An 18,121-nucleotide genomic window follows, 5' to 3' on the forward strand; every position below is an offset into this window, starting at 1 on the left:
ATAGTCACAAAACATGAAACATGCTGCAGGGATACAAACACAGTTTGGTACCAAGTCTCAGTACACTTTCACCATGAAAACAAATGGAGAAGCACAGCCTATCTGTGAGTTTCCTTTCTTTAGTAGTAGCTGACGTGACTGCTGCCAACAAAGAGAAATGGTTTCTTTCTTTGGAGACTAAATCTCTGATAGGCTTTTACAACTTCATTGAATACTGTGCTTTGTTGAGAAATTACCACTGACTTCTACTTCTGAGCGAGTTGTCATATTAGAATTACAACACGCTTTTACAACACATATTGGCACAATATGAAAAATAAATACTTTTTGAGTTTTCAACTCAAAACAACAATTGTTATTAAATAAATAATTATTCCTCATAGCGCATGTCTCATTTTATCTTGCCTTGGCCATTGACACAAATGAAGCTCAAATGAATAATACGTTAGGTAGTTTATTTACGTCTTCTTTCATAATTCTGCATTGCACTCCTTTCATAAGCCACTGAGAACAAAGATAAGGTAAAGGGTTTGTTAAGAAGATTCACTGACACAGTTAAACAAAGTTCAAGGCATACAGAAATTTATTTTAAACTCATAATTACTTTTTTCACTCCATTGAAGTATTTCTAAGAGTCTTATTTGCACATCTTCCAATCGGGCCTCAGTCTTTATCCTGATTGGAAGTGATCTGTCCACAGAATTCTTGGTTACTTTGGTCATCCTCATAGACTTGGTGCCCCCAAAGTGTATTTCCACAATATACTGCAACATTGATTCTCCACAGCTTTCTCAAGCAGTGGCGGACACCATGGTGATTTATAGAAAGGATAATGCCTAAAGTAAACAGGAATAGTAGGAGGATGAAAGCAAAATGTGGGACTTTTATTCTAGGACAGAGTCAACCAACTACAGGCCATGGGCCAAATCTAGCCCACCATCTTTTCTTGTAAATAATGTTTTATTGGAACATGGCCACACCCATTAATTTATGTATTGTCTATGCCTACTTTAACATTAAAATGGAAGACCTGAGTAGTTGCTGCAGAGACTGCATGGCTCACATAGTCTAAAATGTTTACTACCTGGCTCTTTACAGAATGAGTTTGCTGATTTCCGGTATAGGGGTACCTAATGGTGTGAGGGTCTCTTCCTATCTTGTGGATTCCTCCCAATGATAGATTGTCCTTGAGACTAAAAACAATCTCATTGTCTGTAAGTAGGGCAATTGAGCCATCTAAGTACAACATAGTTTAACTTACCTCCTAGCACCCTAATGGCCTGTGAAAGATTAATCACTGCTTCCAAAGGTATTTAACATATAGCTAGCAAGTAACTTAAGTACTTTGACTATATGGACAGAAAAAAGTACCAAATTACATTATATTATATTATATTATTAAATATAATTTCAAAGGGGTCTGCAGCCACAAAAGAGTACAGATCAGATTGCTGTGATCAGAATACTTAAGTATATATTTTCATCATTTTATCCAATACTTTATACACTTAGATTTACATCGTAGTCAAACTACTGTGCTTTTAAAAATTCAGTATGCATGTATAAAATACTGAATTTAAATAGAAATAGTAGAAAGAATTGTGAAAGACATGTAGGAATCTTAGGTGCCACTCTAAACAATTTTCTCAGTGAGAAGGATTTGTTGAAAGAGTAGGTAGGTAAAGCCTCCAGTGTTATCACTTTCCCCTTTTACCACTGAGCAGGTTCTCATTAGCATTCAAGATTCCCTTAAGTGAGGTTAACAATAAGTTGAATGTTTTATGTCAATCATGCACACACTTCTGGGGTGGAATGGATAGTCTGAGGCCCGATCTTGGCAGTTCTGAAGGAAAGAAACAGTCCATTTCTGACCCTGGTTTGTTTGTAGGAGGAGGATGGTCAGCACAAGTTCAGGTCCTGACAAGCTTTCGGTAACATAATTTTGTTCCTCAGAGAAGGGAAGTGAATGCGAATGTAAACTAACCAAAGACAGATTAGTGATTGAGCTGAAATACAAAGTCCTCTTAATTGGAAGCAGAGTTTCTTACCTGGTCCTTGAATCCTCTAAAACCATATGTAAATGTTTGTGTGTATGAACTGATAAGGGTTTCTCTGGGAAGACACTTTCTAGATTACTCAGATTGTCAAAGGGGTCTGTGACCACAACAGGGTAAGGATCGGATGGCTGTAGAAGGTGTCTATGATAACCTTGCCTCAACTGATTATATGAAAATGTACCCGATTGGGTATAAATTACATATTTGCCCATTTTTTCCTTTTATATCATCTTAACTAAAATGGAGGAGCAAAGATTTAGTCATAAATTGATTCTGATTCATACAGTGATTCTATTTAATATATCTATAATTATATTATTTTAAGTACATTTAATAGCATCTAATTTGTTCAAATTGCACATATCTATATTATTTGTAAAGTTAAGCATGTTCTGAAACCGCTTATCAATTCTGAAAATGGAGAGTTGTTGACTGGTGTGATTATCAAGAAAACCACAGGTATATAAGGGCTAGTGTACACTTCTGATACAAATAAAGCCAGTGTGGTTTAAACTTATATTCCATTTCCAAAAGCTGGAAGATAATACGTACTAATAAAACAATTTTAGTTTTTCATTAGGTACACTGGTAGCTTCTTTAAAATTTAAACTTGAGAAGCCTCCAAATTACTGAGGAAGAAATACAAATGTAGTGTCTAAATCTGGAAGGTAGAGAACCAATATAAATATGAGGATACCTTGGACTTCCCTGATGGCGCAGTGGTTAAGAATCCGCCTGCCAATGCAGGGGACATGGGTTCGATCCCTGTTCCGTGAAGTTACCACATGCCTCGGAGCAACTAAGCCCAGGGGTCGACAAAACTACTGAGCCTGCGCTCTAGAGCCCTCAAGCCACAACTACTGAAGCCCCGTGCGCCTAGAGCCTGTGCTCCGCAAAAAGAAAAGCCACCGCAATGAGAAGCCTGCGCATCGCAACGAAGAGTAGCCCCCGCTCACCGCAATTAGAGAAAGCCCACGCGCAGCAAAGAGGGCCCAATGCAGCCAAAAATAAAATGAAACTAAAAAAAAAAAAATACTAGGATACCTCATTTTTGCATGACTTTTTCAGATTAATTAAGCCAGCATATCTTACTTACAGATTTTCAGGAAACCAGAAATATTCTAAATGGATAAGACAGGTGATGATTACTTTCTAATTAATTACATGATTAGTATTTTAATTCTAATTTCACTGAAGGTAAAATAAAGAGAATCTGAATAGCTTTCAAATTAAACTACGAACTATAAGGCCTGAATGAGCTTAACAAAATATCAGTTTCTATGAAAATGATACAGGGGTTATTTAACCTTGAAAATACTGTGATGAATGAGTTAAGAAATTAGAGTTTTCAGATATATGCATATGGCATTTACATAGAAGATAGAAATTAAAGAAAAGAAAGGAAATATGCAGGCTTTACATCAAGTGAAAGAGTTGTTCAGACTTAAACTGGGTTATGGGGAGAATTGTGGCACTCGTTCTCTTTAAGGGTTTTATAGCCAGAACTGATTATAACCCTCTAGGATAATTTGACTGTGTTCCTTTTTGAAGGCATTGGAACGGACTATGTTACTCTCCTAGTCTTAAACATTCATCAGGAGGTTTAGAGTTTGAGTTTCTATAATATCATAAAGAGCAAGTGATTTGTAAAAACGGATTTGTTTGTTTTTATTTATTTTGGTGTTGGAAGACTGTCAGATTTAACCTTTTGTAAGACTTTCCAGTTACCTTGGTAACAAGTAAAATTATCGGTCTTATCTCCCCCATCCCCCATACCCCTTAGTTCAGTAAGGTTAAATGTGGCTTATTGAACAGATGTAAGGGAAAGGGTATTAGACTAGCCCAAAGATTCAGGTTAGGTAATGATTAAATGTGGCAGGCACTCGGAGTTTGAGAAGGATAGATTGATATTGTGGTGATATTAGCTCAATCATCTATAAATCCATTCTTGGATTTATTTATTGCAATTAGATTTTTTTCAACATAAATACTCATTTTAATTTTATTATTCCTGTTTAATACTTTGAAAAGAATGCCTTAGAGAAAATAGAAGTAGATTTAAGGTACTGTTTATTTGCAGTCATGGTTTTATACATACCAGAATTTAAAGCTCTTTTGCCCATTAGTCCAACAAAGGAATCTGTTTTATGCCCTGGAAAAATACATTTAGGGGTATTTTAATATATATATCTCTGGAAATAAACTGTTATAACTAGTACCAAAGAAAGCAAGCTTCCAAATATATGCCTATATAATAAATATATAATTATTTCAAGTTTTGGTGAGCCCGAAGAAATAAAGATTCCTAGTAAGTCTTATAAATGACACTAAATAAAAATAATACAATGAAAGCACTTTTCTCAATTCTATATCTAAATATTAGCAAGTACACTTTATTCATATTCTATTTTATCTGTCTATATACAATGTTTTAAATATTGCTGTTTGAGCTAGCTTTGATGTTTAGGGAGTCAGTTTCACATTTGTGTGACAGAAACATCAAAGCTTATTTCCTCATATTACTGAATATGTTGTATTTCTCAGGAAACTGAAGCTTAGTTAAATCAGATTCCTGTACCTGATAATTATAAACTTCTAAAGTTCACTATTGCTATTTTATTGGATTTAAAAAAATATTTCTTTTGGAAAAAGTACATTAGTTTTGACATTAATAGAGCACATTTATTTTCATTACATGGAATTTTGCTATATATAATTCCCTTGAAAGTCAAGTCCTGAGAAAGTAAATATGAATAAGATTTATTTACTTTCAAAGATGAAGCCTTTGGAAAGGATTATTATTTTAACTCTAGTGGGAGGATGTCTCTTGGTTTATACTATATTAGCTAAGAACACGGCTGCTATCTTAGTGTGGCCTCTACTCTGCTTCCAGTGAATCAAAATCCAAGTTGGAGTAAGTGAGTGGACCTTGGGGTAAGTGAGTGTGATTAAGATGGACCCCTGGTACTTTCTACAACTTTATCTATCTTTACCTTTAGTATGGGTTCTCTACTCATTCACTCCATCCTCTTAATTGGCTGCTGGATTACTCTAAGAAATGATGTCATCATGGAATCCAGCATACTAAAATGAACTAGGAGATGCCTATAAATGCTTGGATTTTTGTTTTTGCTTTTGTTTTTTCAGTGGAAGTGGTGGGGTGGGGTTGAGGGGAGAGGAATGTGTGGTGGATTTTTACCCCTAAGGTTGAAATTCTTATCTAAAACTAACAATTTACAGGAGTTAAAGGATTCCTTCCTCCCTTCCTTCCTTCCTTCTTTCCTTCCTTCCTTCCTTCCTTCCTCTCCTTCCTTTCTTTCTTTATTATCTCAGTTTCTGTGGGTCAGGAATTCAGCAACAGTTCAGCTGGGAGTTAAAGGATTTTTAATATAATGCATCCTTTCGGTAAGTATGATATGTTTAAACAACAGAGCTTTAAACATTCATGTTCTGGATGTACTATGAGTCTGCTCCATTCTTAAATTGTGCTAATTAAAAATATTAAGTTCTACATTACAACAGAAAATAAGTTATTATGTAAAGTGGAATTCAATCTAATTTACATTTGCATATGATAAATGTCAAAATAATTTGGAACTTACTTTTATGAGAGATCTGGCCATGTCCTATAGAAAGAAAAATAAAATTAACAAACACAATAGATTTGTTTTAAAGGAGCTACATTATATCTTTTAAAGAGAATTATAAAATAAATTGATTTTTTAAATAATGCAACATTTTCCATTCATGTACTATCCTGAGGAATATAGCAGAATCATAAATGCTATCCAAATTATTAATAATAAAAACAAAATATTTTAAACAAAAGGAATATTTTTAAGTGATTTATGTGGGCCACAGATTCAAACCCAGGTCTGTGAGACTCCTGAGGCCTGAACTGCCTGGCCTTACCACCTGTCTTGTTTTCTTATAAGAGACACATCTTCAAGGCCGGTCAGCTTTGATGCTCAAGAGAGAGAGAGCAAACCCATCTCTTTATTCAATAGTCAACCAAGAATCTGTATTTCAGCCCACAAAAGACATTCTCCATTTTCATACATGTGCATTCACAAGAGTAAAATAAAGATTTATAGAAAGGTTTACCATAAAGAGCCTGTAACAGGGCCACTTGTTTTTCAATTGAGGAATCTGACAAGAGACGAATTGACATTAACTGTTTACACGTTCCACTGATGGTGTGAGAATTCAAGGAAATTAAATATTTCTATCATGAGACACTGGCACCTAAATCTAATCTAACCCCAGTGGTCTAAAGTCAGTTTTCCACATGGACTGAGAACATTCTGATATCCCCTGGAGGCCCCGTTCCTTCCTGTTCTTTGTCAGTTTGGATCCTTAGTCAAGGAAGCACTTAGCTTAAGGTTGGTTCCTGTTCTTGGTGGTTTGGACCCATCTCTCCCTCCCTCCGTGGCATGTGTGTGTTAGCGGGGTGAGGGCCAGAGTCGCGCTCCGGGAGATATACCCATTTTAGGGTGGAAATCTCTGCTCATAGATCAAGAGAGACTGCGCGCTCTGAGCATGAGCTAGAATTCCGGGGTGGGAGTGGCGGGGGTGGGGTGGGGGTTGCCCAGAGAGACAGAGAGGGTGATGGCTGCCCATCTCACCAGCATCCCGTTTGCCCATTAATCCGAAGAACTGCTGAGACTTGGGTCTGCGGGCGATTCTCTGCAGAAGATGCTCAAAGGGCTCGGGCAGCTCCTCCTAGAGGACAGACGCACCGACAGGGGCGTGTAGGCAACCAGTACAAGGCGCCGGCAAACTAGAGTCTTTCTGGCGGTGCGCTCCAGCCTGGGGCAAATCTTGGCGGTGGTGACAGGCCGAGCCAGGGCTGGAGAACCAGCTCCGAGGCGAGAGGAGGCCGGGCCTCCCCACACCTGGGCGTTGCCTCTCTCCACCCCTCCCCGCCCAATTCGTGTCCGGCGCCGCCGCCTCCCCGAAGCCTAGCCCTAACCAGTTAGCTGGAGGCTCGTCGTCTCCAAGCCCTGCTCACTTTCCCCTCTTTCCTCCCATCTCAGGGACCCTCACTCATCTGCCGCTCAGCTACCGGACTTTGTTCATCTCTAGCTCGGGCTTTGGAGACTTCTCACCGCCCCAAATGCGCACAGGTGTGTGTGTGGGGGGGAGTGGCGGGGGGAGGGTAGGGAAGGTGACAGCCTTTTACAAGCGACTAACAGTGCGCGACTTTCACTGTTCCGGCGGGGCGCGCTCCCTTGCGCGAATAGCCTGCGAGCAATCTAAAGGAAAACTTGCGGCTACGTCTCCAGGTCCGTAAAATAAAAGTCATGGCAGGAAGTTAGCCTCCTACCCACTTGCGCCCCTCCAAGACCCCAGCACCTCGCCACTTGCCCCTGCTTTTGCCTGCGTCGGGCGCGCGCTCCTCTGCCCCTGGCCCAGCATTTCCAAATGCCAGGTCCTTGCAGCTGGACCTGAGTCTCCGAAATCCGCGTTACCAGGGAATGAAACCTTGTGAGGTTTCCAGTCTTGTGAGGATTCCGGGATCACCTGGGAGGGTATTATTCCTCCAGAGAGTTCCCAAGACCCGACGATGCAGCCCTCGGGAGGAAACTTGGTTCTTGGATGCAAAATCTCGTGTGGGACCCAGGGGATGGCGTTCCTCTACATCCCTCCCGGCGCGCCTCCACCGCCTCTGGTTGCGGTCCCGGTGCCCGCTAGGGTAACTGGGATGCTATCGCGGGGGGTAAGTGACACCTCCTAAGCCCATGAAGAACGGCGCGGGCCATCTTGGGACCGGGTCTCACCTTGATCTGGTCTCTGTCGGACCAGTCAGACCAATAATTCAGATCATCGTTGGCTCCAATTTCTTCTGCAAACAGTTGAGTGGAGACGAGAAAAAAGACTGCCAAGGCCACGAGGATTTTCATGTTGGATTTCTGGGAAGAGTGGGGAGAAGAGGCAGAGGAGAGAAAAAAAAATATATGTATTGGGGGTGTCTATCCAAGAGTTGAGGCAGCAGAATTTTCGATCCCACAACGGAACTCAAGGTCGATTGAAACAAGATAAACCGCCTAAGGGCTGAAGTCCTGTCGGTACCCTTTAGGAAAGAGAATCAAGCCCTAAAGCTTCTCAAATCCTCTTCTTCCTAGATCCCAGCTCCCCCAGTCCCCAACCCACCAATCCACACCTTCAAGCCAGGAGGCTCTGCGGCTGGAAGACAAAGAGGGACAAGGCACTTGGGATACCCGTCTCGCCGCCGTCTCCCCGCAGTCCCCCCGCTGTCCCTCAGCTGTCTCCCCGCTGTCCCTCAGCTGTCTCCCCGCTGTCCCTCGCCGCAGCGGCCCATCCAGCCCTGCTAGACGCCGCCTCGGAGCGGTGCGCGGTGCGGGAAGCCCACCCGGCAGGGCGCAGGCACTTACTGCGGCTGACCAGCCCTTGGGGTTCCTCGGCGGGTCGGAGCGCTCGCTGGGCGCTCGGCACTCTCTGTCGCAGCAGCTCGCGCTTTTGCCTGCTGGCTGCAGCGCGGTATTTATCCCAGGTTCGCTGAGCCTCGAGACCCACGTGACACGCTCCCCACGCGACTTTCTGCTCAATATTTCATTAGCCGCCTCCTCTCCTTTCGCTTGCGTCTGATTGAGAGTTTCCGAGACGGCAAACCGTCGGTGCGCATAACATCTGGACCCAATTGGGATCGAAATGACGCAATTATAGGAAAATCGAGATCTCGCTATCCAATCCCCAGCGGCCTGTCTTCTTCCGTTTGCAGATCTGACGCCCCCTCCCCTCTTTTTCTTCAGAATGGGCTTCCATGACACCTGAGATTACTCATCAAAATTGAGCAAAGTGACTCATTCCTCAGACTTAGGCAACTTTTAAGTCCCTTGAGAGGGTAAGTTGCACTTCCAAGGATGGCCAGATAACTTCGGGTATTAAGATATTGTTGTCGAAAATCAGACTAAGAAAGGAGAACTTCAAATGGGGGGGGGGTAGGGAGACATTTCCCCCCTATTTCCATCTGCAGAGTGTCTTAAGTGTTTCTGAGATATATCAATAGCATCTTTCTACGAGCAGAACATCTTTCTCCCAAATTAGCTAGAATACTGCCGTTTCTTCAGTATACGAAAGGATTTTTCAGTCCCATAGGATTTCAGACGATGGCAGCAGATTTATTTTACGTTTTGGAGACGGGGGAATTTAAACCTGGCATTGCACGTAGAACTTTTATATCGGTGCCATTCTAGGATATCTTTTGTTCCAAGCCAGCTAGCTACATGCTGGAGCAGGGGTACGTTTTCGCTTCTCTCCTACCCTTTCTCACTGAAGACTAAGAAACGCACCAGAGGTGTACAGGATCCTTCCCGGTTGTCACTAAAGGACTCTTAAGATCCTTCATAGATTTCTCCTGTATATGAAAATAAGTGTAGTGAAGATGTTAATTGGGCAGGCATTATCAATACGAAACTATTTGACAAATAACATCTCTATAGATATCGCAGCTTTCCATGAGCCCATGGTTTGCCTTGCAGACTAAATGACTGTTGTATCTGGGGTGGAGTTGTTTTCTCCTCTTTCCTTAGTAAGTACTATGCTTTCCAGCTAATTTTGATGTTCTTAGTATAGTGCATAAAGGAAATAATTTATTGCAATTCATATAAACCAATATTTTTTCTTCTAATATTTGTTGTTCTTTCTTAAATAACCCTGACTTTTGAAATTCCCATGTGTCTATCTCATTTCTGTAGGCCTAGCCTCACAATGCAATGCGTTATATTTGTTTTTATAACTTTTTTATATGGGAAATTATAAACATATACAAAAGTAGAGAGAATCATCCACTTGAAACAATTTGCAAGTTTCACTTACAAACCCTTCCTATTTCCCCACCACTCAGATTATTTCAAAGCAAATCTCAGACATCATTTCAACTGTAAATATTTCAGCATGTCTATAGAAAGGATAAAAAATAAAAACAGAACCATGCTGTTGTTCCACCTAAAAAAAAACATAAAATAATTCCTTACATTAATATCCAGTCAGTGTTCAAATATTCCTCATTGTTTCATAAGCCCCACCCCCATACAGTTTACTAGTTGAAATCAGAATTGTAATGAAGTTCATAAATTGCAGTTGGTTTGTATATCTCTTAAATCTTCCCTAATCTATAGTTCTCTCTCTCTCTTTATAAATAAAACTGCTCAGTAGACTGTACTATGTTCTGGAGTTTGCTGATTACACCTAGTGGTTTCTTTTAACTTGTTCCTCTGTTCTATTTCCGATTACTTGGTAGTTGTATCTAGAAGTTTAATGACATATTGGTTTGGTTTTTCTGACAAAGTTACTTTGCATGTGTTGTTAAGAAGCACGTGATAGCTGGTTGTTTCTCCTTTTGAAAGTTAGCAGCTGTTGCTGATCATTTTAGATCCATTAACTTACTAGTACTTTCAAAATAGTGTTATTATGATTTTATCATTTATTTTTTTATTTATTAGTATTCCTTCCATATAAAGAGAAAATTTTTTTCTCAACAACTATGTAGTTACTCTAAGACATGGCTAACCTAGGAAAGATGGGATAAGTGCTTGATTAATTCCCTTTACCAATTTAAAAAATGAGTTGGTAAATTAATATATTCAAATAGGGCCCCCCCCATTTAGGATTATTATGACTTCATGGATTTAAACACAATTGAAGTATTTCATTTCTTCAAAGAAAGATAGAATCAGGCCTCCTTCTAATCGGTGCTCAGATTATCCCATTTCTTGGCCAGAAGAAGAAAGGTGACCAGAAAGTGACTTTTCAAATTGACTCCTGAGATATCTGATATGCCTTAAATAGGCTTTAAAGGCTTTCTTGATTTTGGTAAGACAAGATATTCTAGGTTTAAGTTGTGTATTTCCTGCCTCAAACCTGCAATTTGCATTTAAGGAGCTCTTGTTTCTTTTGAATTAGAAATGATAATTAGAGACCATAATCTGGGTATTATGGGTGCACAATGCTACAGAGTTCTTCATTGTTTCAAGACTTTTTCAATGAACAGAGCTGAAAATTTGTGTATGTGTGTGTTTAAAATCATGAATATATCATGACAACTTTCTGTTCAAATCAGGATACTATAGAGTCTTTCTTTAACCTCTTCTATTTTGCATCTTCTCTTCAACGCCAAAATATCAGTTCCCAGTGACATCAACATTGTTACTCATTTGCTTATCCCAATACACAATGACAACATGATCAACAATATGATTATTAGAAACAGACTAAGGGTTTTTATTTGTATTTTTTTTTAATCTTTAAGATATATCACACAAGGTATGTTCAGTCAACTTACTATGTTTTAAAGTCATTTTAAAAGTTCTCTATATGGTTATGCTATCAACTATAATACACATAGGTTCATTTGCTCACTTTGCTTTTGAGTTTTAGGAATTGCTTTTATTAGAATTATATAAAACACATAGTTCCAAACTCAAATATTTGAAACATAATGTATTCAAAGAAGTATACTTTCAATCCCTGTCCCACTACCGTCTTCCTTCTAGTAACTATTTCTTTTAGGTTTAGTTTATTCTTTTATTATTATTTTATTTTTGTTGTTATTATATTTTAAGCAAATATGTATTCATATCCCTCTCCACCTTGTAAAATTCCATACCCAAAGTGGGGCATTTTAGACTAATTTTTTTTCTTAGCTGCTGATGAGGTTTATGAAGTAACAATAAAGACAGCTATTTCACAAATTCTTCCCTGTTAGCTCAGTGTAACCAGGTGTATAACTATGTTCAGATGCTATATGTTGTAAATGTGTCACAGTACATAAAACAAAGGCTGTTTTATAGAATTGAGTAATAAACAACAATGAGATAAAAAATTGATCAAAGAATACATTTCCCACTTTTTCCATGTTATTTGTCAATTGCTAACTTAGTGCTCCTAGTAAGGTCATGCACTTACTGACACACTTTCTCCTTGAACATTGCAGGGTTTGGGCTACTTATATTCTTTATTTCTTTTATTTGGGATATTTCTATTCTTTATTTGTTTTGTTTCCCAAAACATCAAATTTATGAAAATATACATATCAGTGAAATACATATGTATGAGAAGTAGAATGGTGAAAAAGTAAATAGTTAATAAATCATTTTTTATGTTTGTAAATTAAAAACATGCAGGAAAGCACAAAGAAAAAATACTATCACCCATTTTCTCATAACCCAGAACAAACCACAGTTAACATCTTGATATACTGCCTACAATTTTTAAAGGGAAAAAAAAAACACCTGATTTTTTTCTTTTTGTAAAATAAGACCTACTCTTTATAAAAAATAAAGCAATGCAGAAAAATACAATAATGTATTTTTTAAAAAATTACCACAAACTCAGAAATTGCCACCGTTAACATTATTTTGAATATAGTTCTATGCATATTATATGTTGAAGACTATAACAATAGTCACAGATAAATAAAAGTTATGAAAGTAGGATGAGATCCTAGGAAGTATTTTTAATAAAAGATGGTTGCTTATATTTTATTTGACTTTAGTAGAAGAAAAACAAAATAAAAGTGAAAAATGTTTCTTTACCACAAGATACTTTTTCCATAAAATAACCCATCAATGTTATAAAACAAGATTTGGAGGTAAACATTAAGAGGCTAGTATGTAACAGTTTACAAAATAGATATTTGGAGAGTATCTATTTAGCTCCTGTTTTGAAAGATGAGGACATTAGCACTCAAACTTCCTCCCATCTTCCTTACCCCCCACCTCCCAATTTTTGCAGTTATATTATTATTTTAACATTATTCAGGTTTATAACATTCACAATTATTTTTGCTACTGTACTTTCATTAGTTGTCTTCTATTCATTCTATATTTAAACAGATTTATGTTCACCACCAGTCCCTCTAATCTAGCTTTGCCATTCTCAAGTTTATTTTCAATCATCTTTTATTTGGATGGATGTTGCTGTCAAGCAAATTTTTCTTCCTCGAGAAGAAATCATACATATTGCATTCCCTGAGTTCTTTCATGCTAGTGAATGTCTCTCAGTGGTTCCTATGCTTGAATGACATCTTAAGTAGTTATAATATTTAAAAATTAAATTTCATTTTTCTCAGCCCTTTATGGACACTGCTTCATTGTCTTGCAGAATTGAGTGTTGGGGAGAATTCTGAGGTGGGATAGTTTTCCCCCCTGCTTGGATGTGATTTGCTGTTTTGCTTCAATATCTGAGGAATTCTTTCTTTATCCTTGATGTTCAATATTTCAATTAGGATATGTCTTGTTGGGCATCTCACATCTAATTTTCTTAGCGTGTTATGACTGTTTTTGTTCTGCAGATAATTCTCTCTCTTCATTTTGGGGAAATTCTACTGTATTCTGTCTTTGTGAATATATCTTTTAAATGGAAATTCCACTTCAAAAATATTATGGTCTTTTTCTTTGGATCTTAATATATTTTATTATATATATATATATATATATACTATTGTAATATGTATATCTAATGTCTATAATATTCTACCAAGTTGCTTTAATTCTTTGCCCTTTTCATCCACATTCACTTAGATTATCTTACCTTTTCCTCTTTGTGTAGTAATTGACTTTTGTGTCAGTAATTCACCTTGCTGTATCTAAATTACTATTTCCATAATCATGTTGCATAGTCCCCAATTTGTCCACGTAGATTAGTAATTTCCTTTTTCATCTCATTTAATTGCTTTATTATTTTATTGGTATAATTTTATTTTATTGAACTTATGTTCTTATTAAGATGTTCTTGGTGTGAAGTAATTGAGGGAGTTTCCTTCTGTTTCCTGAGTTATGATTCCTTCAAGTTCAGTGGTAAAATGCATGAGTTTTGAGCAAGTGCTACCAATTTTAATACAGGCTTAGCCACTTGCTAGCCATGTACTCTCTGCCTCAATTTTCTAATCCATCAAATGGGATAATAAATAGTACTTACCTCATAAGATTGCTGTGGGGGTGAAATGAGTAAATACATGTAAAGTGTAAAGAACAATGCTTAGCACATGCAATGAACATTTAACTATTATTATTCTAGGTGGCTGTGTGTGTGTGTGTGTGTGTGTGTGTTTGTGTGTATGGTTAATTTTATGTGTCAACTTGGCTAGGCTATGTTGCCTAGTTGTTTGGTCAAACACCATTCTAGATGTTGCCATGAAGGTATTTTTTTTTTTAGATGTGATTAATATTTGAATCAGTAGACTTTGGGTAAAGCCATTATTCTAAATTATATGGGTGGGCTTCATCCAATCAGTTGAAGGTTTTAAGAGAAAAAGACTGAGGTTCCATAAGGAAGAAGGAATTCTGCTTCCAGACTGCCTTTGGACTCAAGACATCAACTTCTTGATGAATCTCCAGCCTGCCAGGCTGCCCTGTGGATATCAGATTTGCCAGCCCCCATAATTGTGTAAGCTAATTCCTTAAATCCTTTAACTGATTCCTTAAAAAACCAATCTCTCCCTCTCTTTCCTTCTCCACACACATGCACACATACACACATACACATCTTATTGGTTCTGTTTCTCTGGAGAATCCTAAACAGTGTGTAAGATATTTGCACAGTTTCTGGACCATTCTCTCCATCTAGATGTTGCTTGGGTGGCTCTGGGCGTGACTGTTTGACTCTATTTCTATAATACTGGAGATTTTTTTCCCTCTGAGGACTAGGAATTTTGCCTTCTGTTCACTTTTCTTAGCCTGAGGGAATGACAGGGGAGGGGGATCTTGGATGAGGTGTGATACAGTCTGAATACTTAGTCTCTGCTCTTTCCCCTGAGATTTTGGTACAATGTCTTGTTCCATGTCAATTCCCTGATTGGAGGGTCTGTTCCTTTCTGGCAAGCGACCCCATTGGACTTTGAGTTCTGTATGCCTGACAGCTTTCCTCTACTTCCCGGAGTGTCAGCTCTATTCTATTCCCTGGTGTCACCAGTTTCTCTCAGCCACTTGTATCCTTTATGTTTTGGAAGAAAATAATCATCTGCCCACTCAGTTTTCTTCTCTCCATGTGTAGCATCATTGAGAATTCTCAGAATTTTATCAATTCACAAATAAATCGTTTGGAAGGTGATGGCAAAGTTAGGGAGACTGGGGTTCTGTGGATCCAAGCAGTGATGGACCTCTCTCTCTGCTTTGCTCCAGAATTTTCTGCTTCGTTCATTGGCTACAGATTCTTGAAGATTAGTGCATTAATTAGATTGTGACTCTTGTTTGGTGGCTGATGGTAGATTTTAATTTTCTTCCTGGAATTAACAATTTTTACTTTATTTTGTAGGCATTGGAGAAGGCCTGGAATAGTAGCATGTTCATGTTATCTGACTAGTAAATATTTGTAGAATTGTTGGATATCATCTATATCACACGGATGCATTAGTTCTTTACTGTTTTGTTGTCCCAGACTCCCTAACTTTAGAAAATCCTCTGGAGCACTGCTGTCTGTAGCTGCACATATGACAGTGGAAGAATATGTTATCTGCAGGGTAAAGTCCCTTCTCTCTTCCCTGACACACTGGCTTACCTTTTACATGTTGTTTACCTGAGAAATCTTGCTGCTATGATTACTTCTTTTTTTCTTGTTGCCTCATGGAAATTCTAACATGCTTTATTGATTTTTTAAGCACACTCATGTCAATCACTCTTTGAAATCTTTCCAGTCTCCATTATTACCAGGCTCTGAGTTATTGAGCATTTGCCACTGCATGGGAAGAGACACCACTCAGAGGCAAAGGTAGAATTACAAGTTTCTGTATCACCTGAGGTACACTAGAGGGGATTTTAAGCAGTTCTACTCAAAACCAGGTAATATAATCATGGTTTCATCAGGTAATACTAATCCCTTGCAACAAAATCTAATTACTTCCTTCTATGTTTCATGATGCTGCTTCTTCAAGCATTTAGTTGTTGTATTGCTGTTCCTTTGTCCAGAGAGCCACTTCTTATGAGAAACTGATTTGAGTTCCTGGTATAGTAAAGTCAGAAATGGCACACTACTAGGAAAAGGATACAGTATTTCAACTCTCCAACCTTCTGCACATGCCACAAAAAGAATTAAATCAATAAACATTTATTTAATGTTTGTTATTTTCTAAGCAAGTATGGTGTTGGGAGTACGGAGATGAATGAGTCACACTTTTTGCTCCAGCAGGGCTCAAGAAAGTCAGAGGGGCAGGACACATAACAGATGCTATAACAGAAGAGTGAGCATTGTATTAAGGGAGCATGGAATGAGATTTCCCTAGATAGGAGGGAGTAGGATAGAAGGCGTTCCAGGGAGAGGGAACAGCTTAAGCAAAGGCAGAGAGGTAAGGCTATGCAATGGATATCCACTGGAGGATCGGAACCAAGGTGGCAATGTTGCCAGGGGGGTTGGTAGTCAAAGATCAGGAGGGGTAAAACAAGATGAAGTCAACTGACATTAACTTCTTGTTCAGTCTAAGCATCAGCAAATCCTGTTAGCAAACAAAGATAACTTGCTCTCGAAGAAGAGCAAAGCTCACAGGTGTTGTTTTTCACCTCATAAACTCCTAGTCACTAGTGGTTCTTGAATCAAAAGATTAGGTGTTTGGTGATTTTTTGAACTACTTACATATAGTCAAGGATAACAGTTTTTAAAAATATTTAATAAATGTGTTTTCCTTCCATTGCTTCTCGGTGCAATTGAAAAATTTACATTGTATATACTTGCCAAAAGACTGAAGATAATCTCTTTATTCAACATGACTCTGCAGTGTTAAAATAATAAACCAGACTAGTAAGTCTACTGAACATACTCCTAATCAGTTATCAGTTTTACTAAACTGGATCCTTAAAGGTCAAAAATTCAATGAAAATTAGGGGTAGCCAGCCCAACTGTCTTAGCAAAATGGCCAGTTTGTAACACGGCATAGAAACAGTGTTAAAAATCAGGAAATAAATCATTCTGAACTAGACTGATAATGAGAATGTGCACATTTAGATTCACTGGGCACCCTAAAGCAGGAAAGTGCATTTTTCAATGTCAAACTGAGAAACCCAGTTGTGAAGCCATACTTTATTCCCTTCATCCTCTAGGCAGTAGTTTAATAGTTAATGTATCAGGCAATTGACTTTGAACTCTGAAAAGTCCTCCCTGATTACCCCAGTCCCGGGAAGACCTTGCCATTTGGCAGCCATGGCCTCTCTCCTGCACTGCTTCCATTAATGTCTGTACCAAATGGGGTTTGAACTCAGGCTATCTGGTTCCAGGGTCCATGCTGCTAGCTCTTACCACCATATTGTCTGGGCTGCTGTAGAGTTGATGTCATTTATGTGCTGAGGGTTTGGGTGGGGGATGTCTGAGGGAAGCACTAATCATGTATTCCTATTTTCTAAGCTTCACTTTTGAATCAAATTAAGTCACTGTAAAACTCATTATCTGGATTTCATTGCTTCTAATTTTTGTAAAAACACTATCACAGGTCTATAGTATAATGTATTCTATTTAATTGGGTGTTTAGATATAAAATGTAAGAGTTTTTGATTTAAGAAATTGCTAATGAGGAGTATATATGTTTTGATCAAATAGCTCTTATGGCATAGTTCATTGTGTGTTTAATGTTCCTTTTGTAAAAGATTGTGAGATTTGTTTCCTTTATTATTTGGTGTATCTTCTCTGGAAAACTGGTATGTCTTCTTATATCAGATAAGAGTTATTTTATCCAATATTTTCACCTCTTTCCCCTGGTTTTTCTTCTGTTTTATTTATCTCAGCTGTCAGAGAACTCAGAACTAGTTTTCGATTTTGGGGCTCAGTTTTATTAACTTCTAGTCTAGTCTAATTACTCAACATTTCTCTTTAAAACTTGGCTTTTTTTTTAAAATAAATTTATTTATTTATTCATTTATTTAATTTTTGGCTGCATTGGGTCTTCGCTGCTGCGCGCGGGCTTTCTCTAGTTGCAGTGAGCGGGGGCTACTCTTTGTTGCGGGGCGCAGGCTTCTCACTGTGGTGGCTTCTCTTGTTGCAGAGCACAGGCTCTAGGTGCGTGGGCTTCAATAGTTGTGGCACACGGGCTTCAGTAGTTGTGGCTCGCGGGCTCTAGAGCA

General features: G+C 38.3%; 1 protein-coding gene across 3 annotated transcripts; it reads right to left on the minus strand.

The window, feature by feature from the left end:
* Positions 1 to 416: 416 nt before the first annotated feature.
* On the minus strand, positions 417 to 17,886 carry TAC1 (tachykinin precursor 1). 3 transcript variants are annotated; one of them, XM_082472168.1, is made up of 7 exons: positions 8,453 to 17,886; positions 7,838 to 7,969; positions 6,683 to 6,779; positions 6,162 to 6,206; positions 5,660 to 5,683; positions 4,156 to 4,209; positions 417 to 504 (listed from the first exon to the last, which is right to left on the minus strand). In XM_082472168.1, the coding sequence occupies exons 2-7, from the start codon at positions 7,958 to 7,960 to the stop codon at positions 455 to 457; spliced, it is 393 nt and encodes a 130-aa protein (XP_082328294.1). In that variant the 5' UTR covers positions 7,961 to 7,969; positions 8,453 to 17,886; the 3' UTR covers positions 417 to 454. The 3 variants fall into 3 exon arrangements, with proteins under 3 accessions (XP_082328294.1, XP_082328295.1, XP_082328293.1); XM_082472169.1 differs by lacking the exon at positions 4,156 to 4,209 and having other exon boundaries at positions 422 to 504; XM_082472167.1 differs by lacking the exons at positions 417 to 504; positions 8,453 to 17,886 and having other exon boundaries at positions 4,059 to 4,209; positions 7,838 to 8,064.
* Between the last annotated feature and the right edge of the window lie 235 nt (positions 17,887 to 18,121).

This window comes from Balaenoptera physalus (genome assembly GCF_965194825.1).
Source record: "Balaenoptera physalus genome assembly, chromosome: 8".
NCBI lineage: Eukaryota > Metazoa > Chordata > Mammalia > Artiodactyla > Balaenopteridae > Balaenoptera > Balaenoptera physalus.

Excerpts from the sequence above, each read along its gene's own strand:
- TAC1 (XM_082472167.1), bottom strand. The coding sequence starts at position 7,960 with ATGAAAATCCTCGTGGCCTTGGCAGTCTTTTTTCTCGTCTCCACTCAA. Across the intron at positions 6,780-7,837 it reads CCGACAGAGACCAGATCAAG|GAGGAGCTGCCCGAGCCCTT; the intron begins GTGAGACCCGGT and ends TCTGTCCTCTAG. Across the intron at positions 4,210-5,659 it reads TGGCCAGATCTCTCATAAAA|GGCATAAAACAGATTCCTTT; the intron begins GTAAGTTCCAAA and ends GTATTTTTCCAG.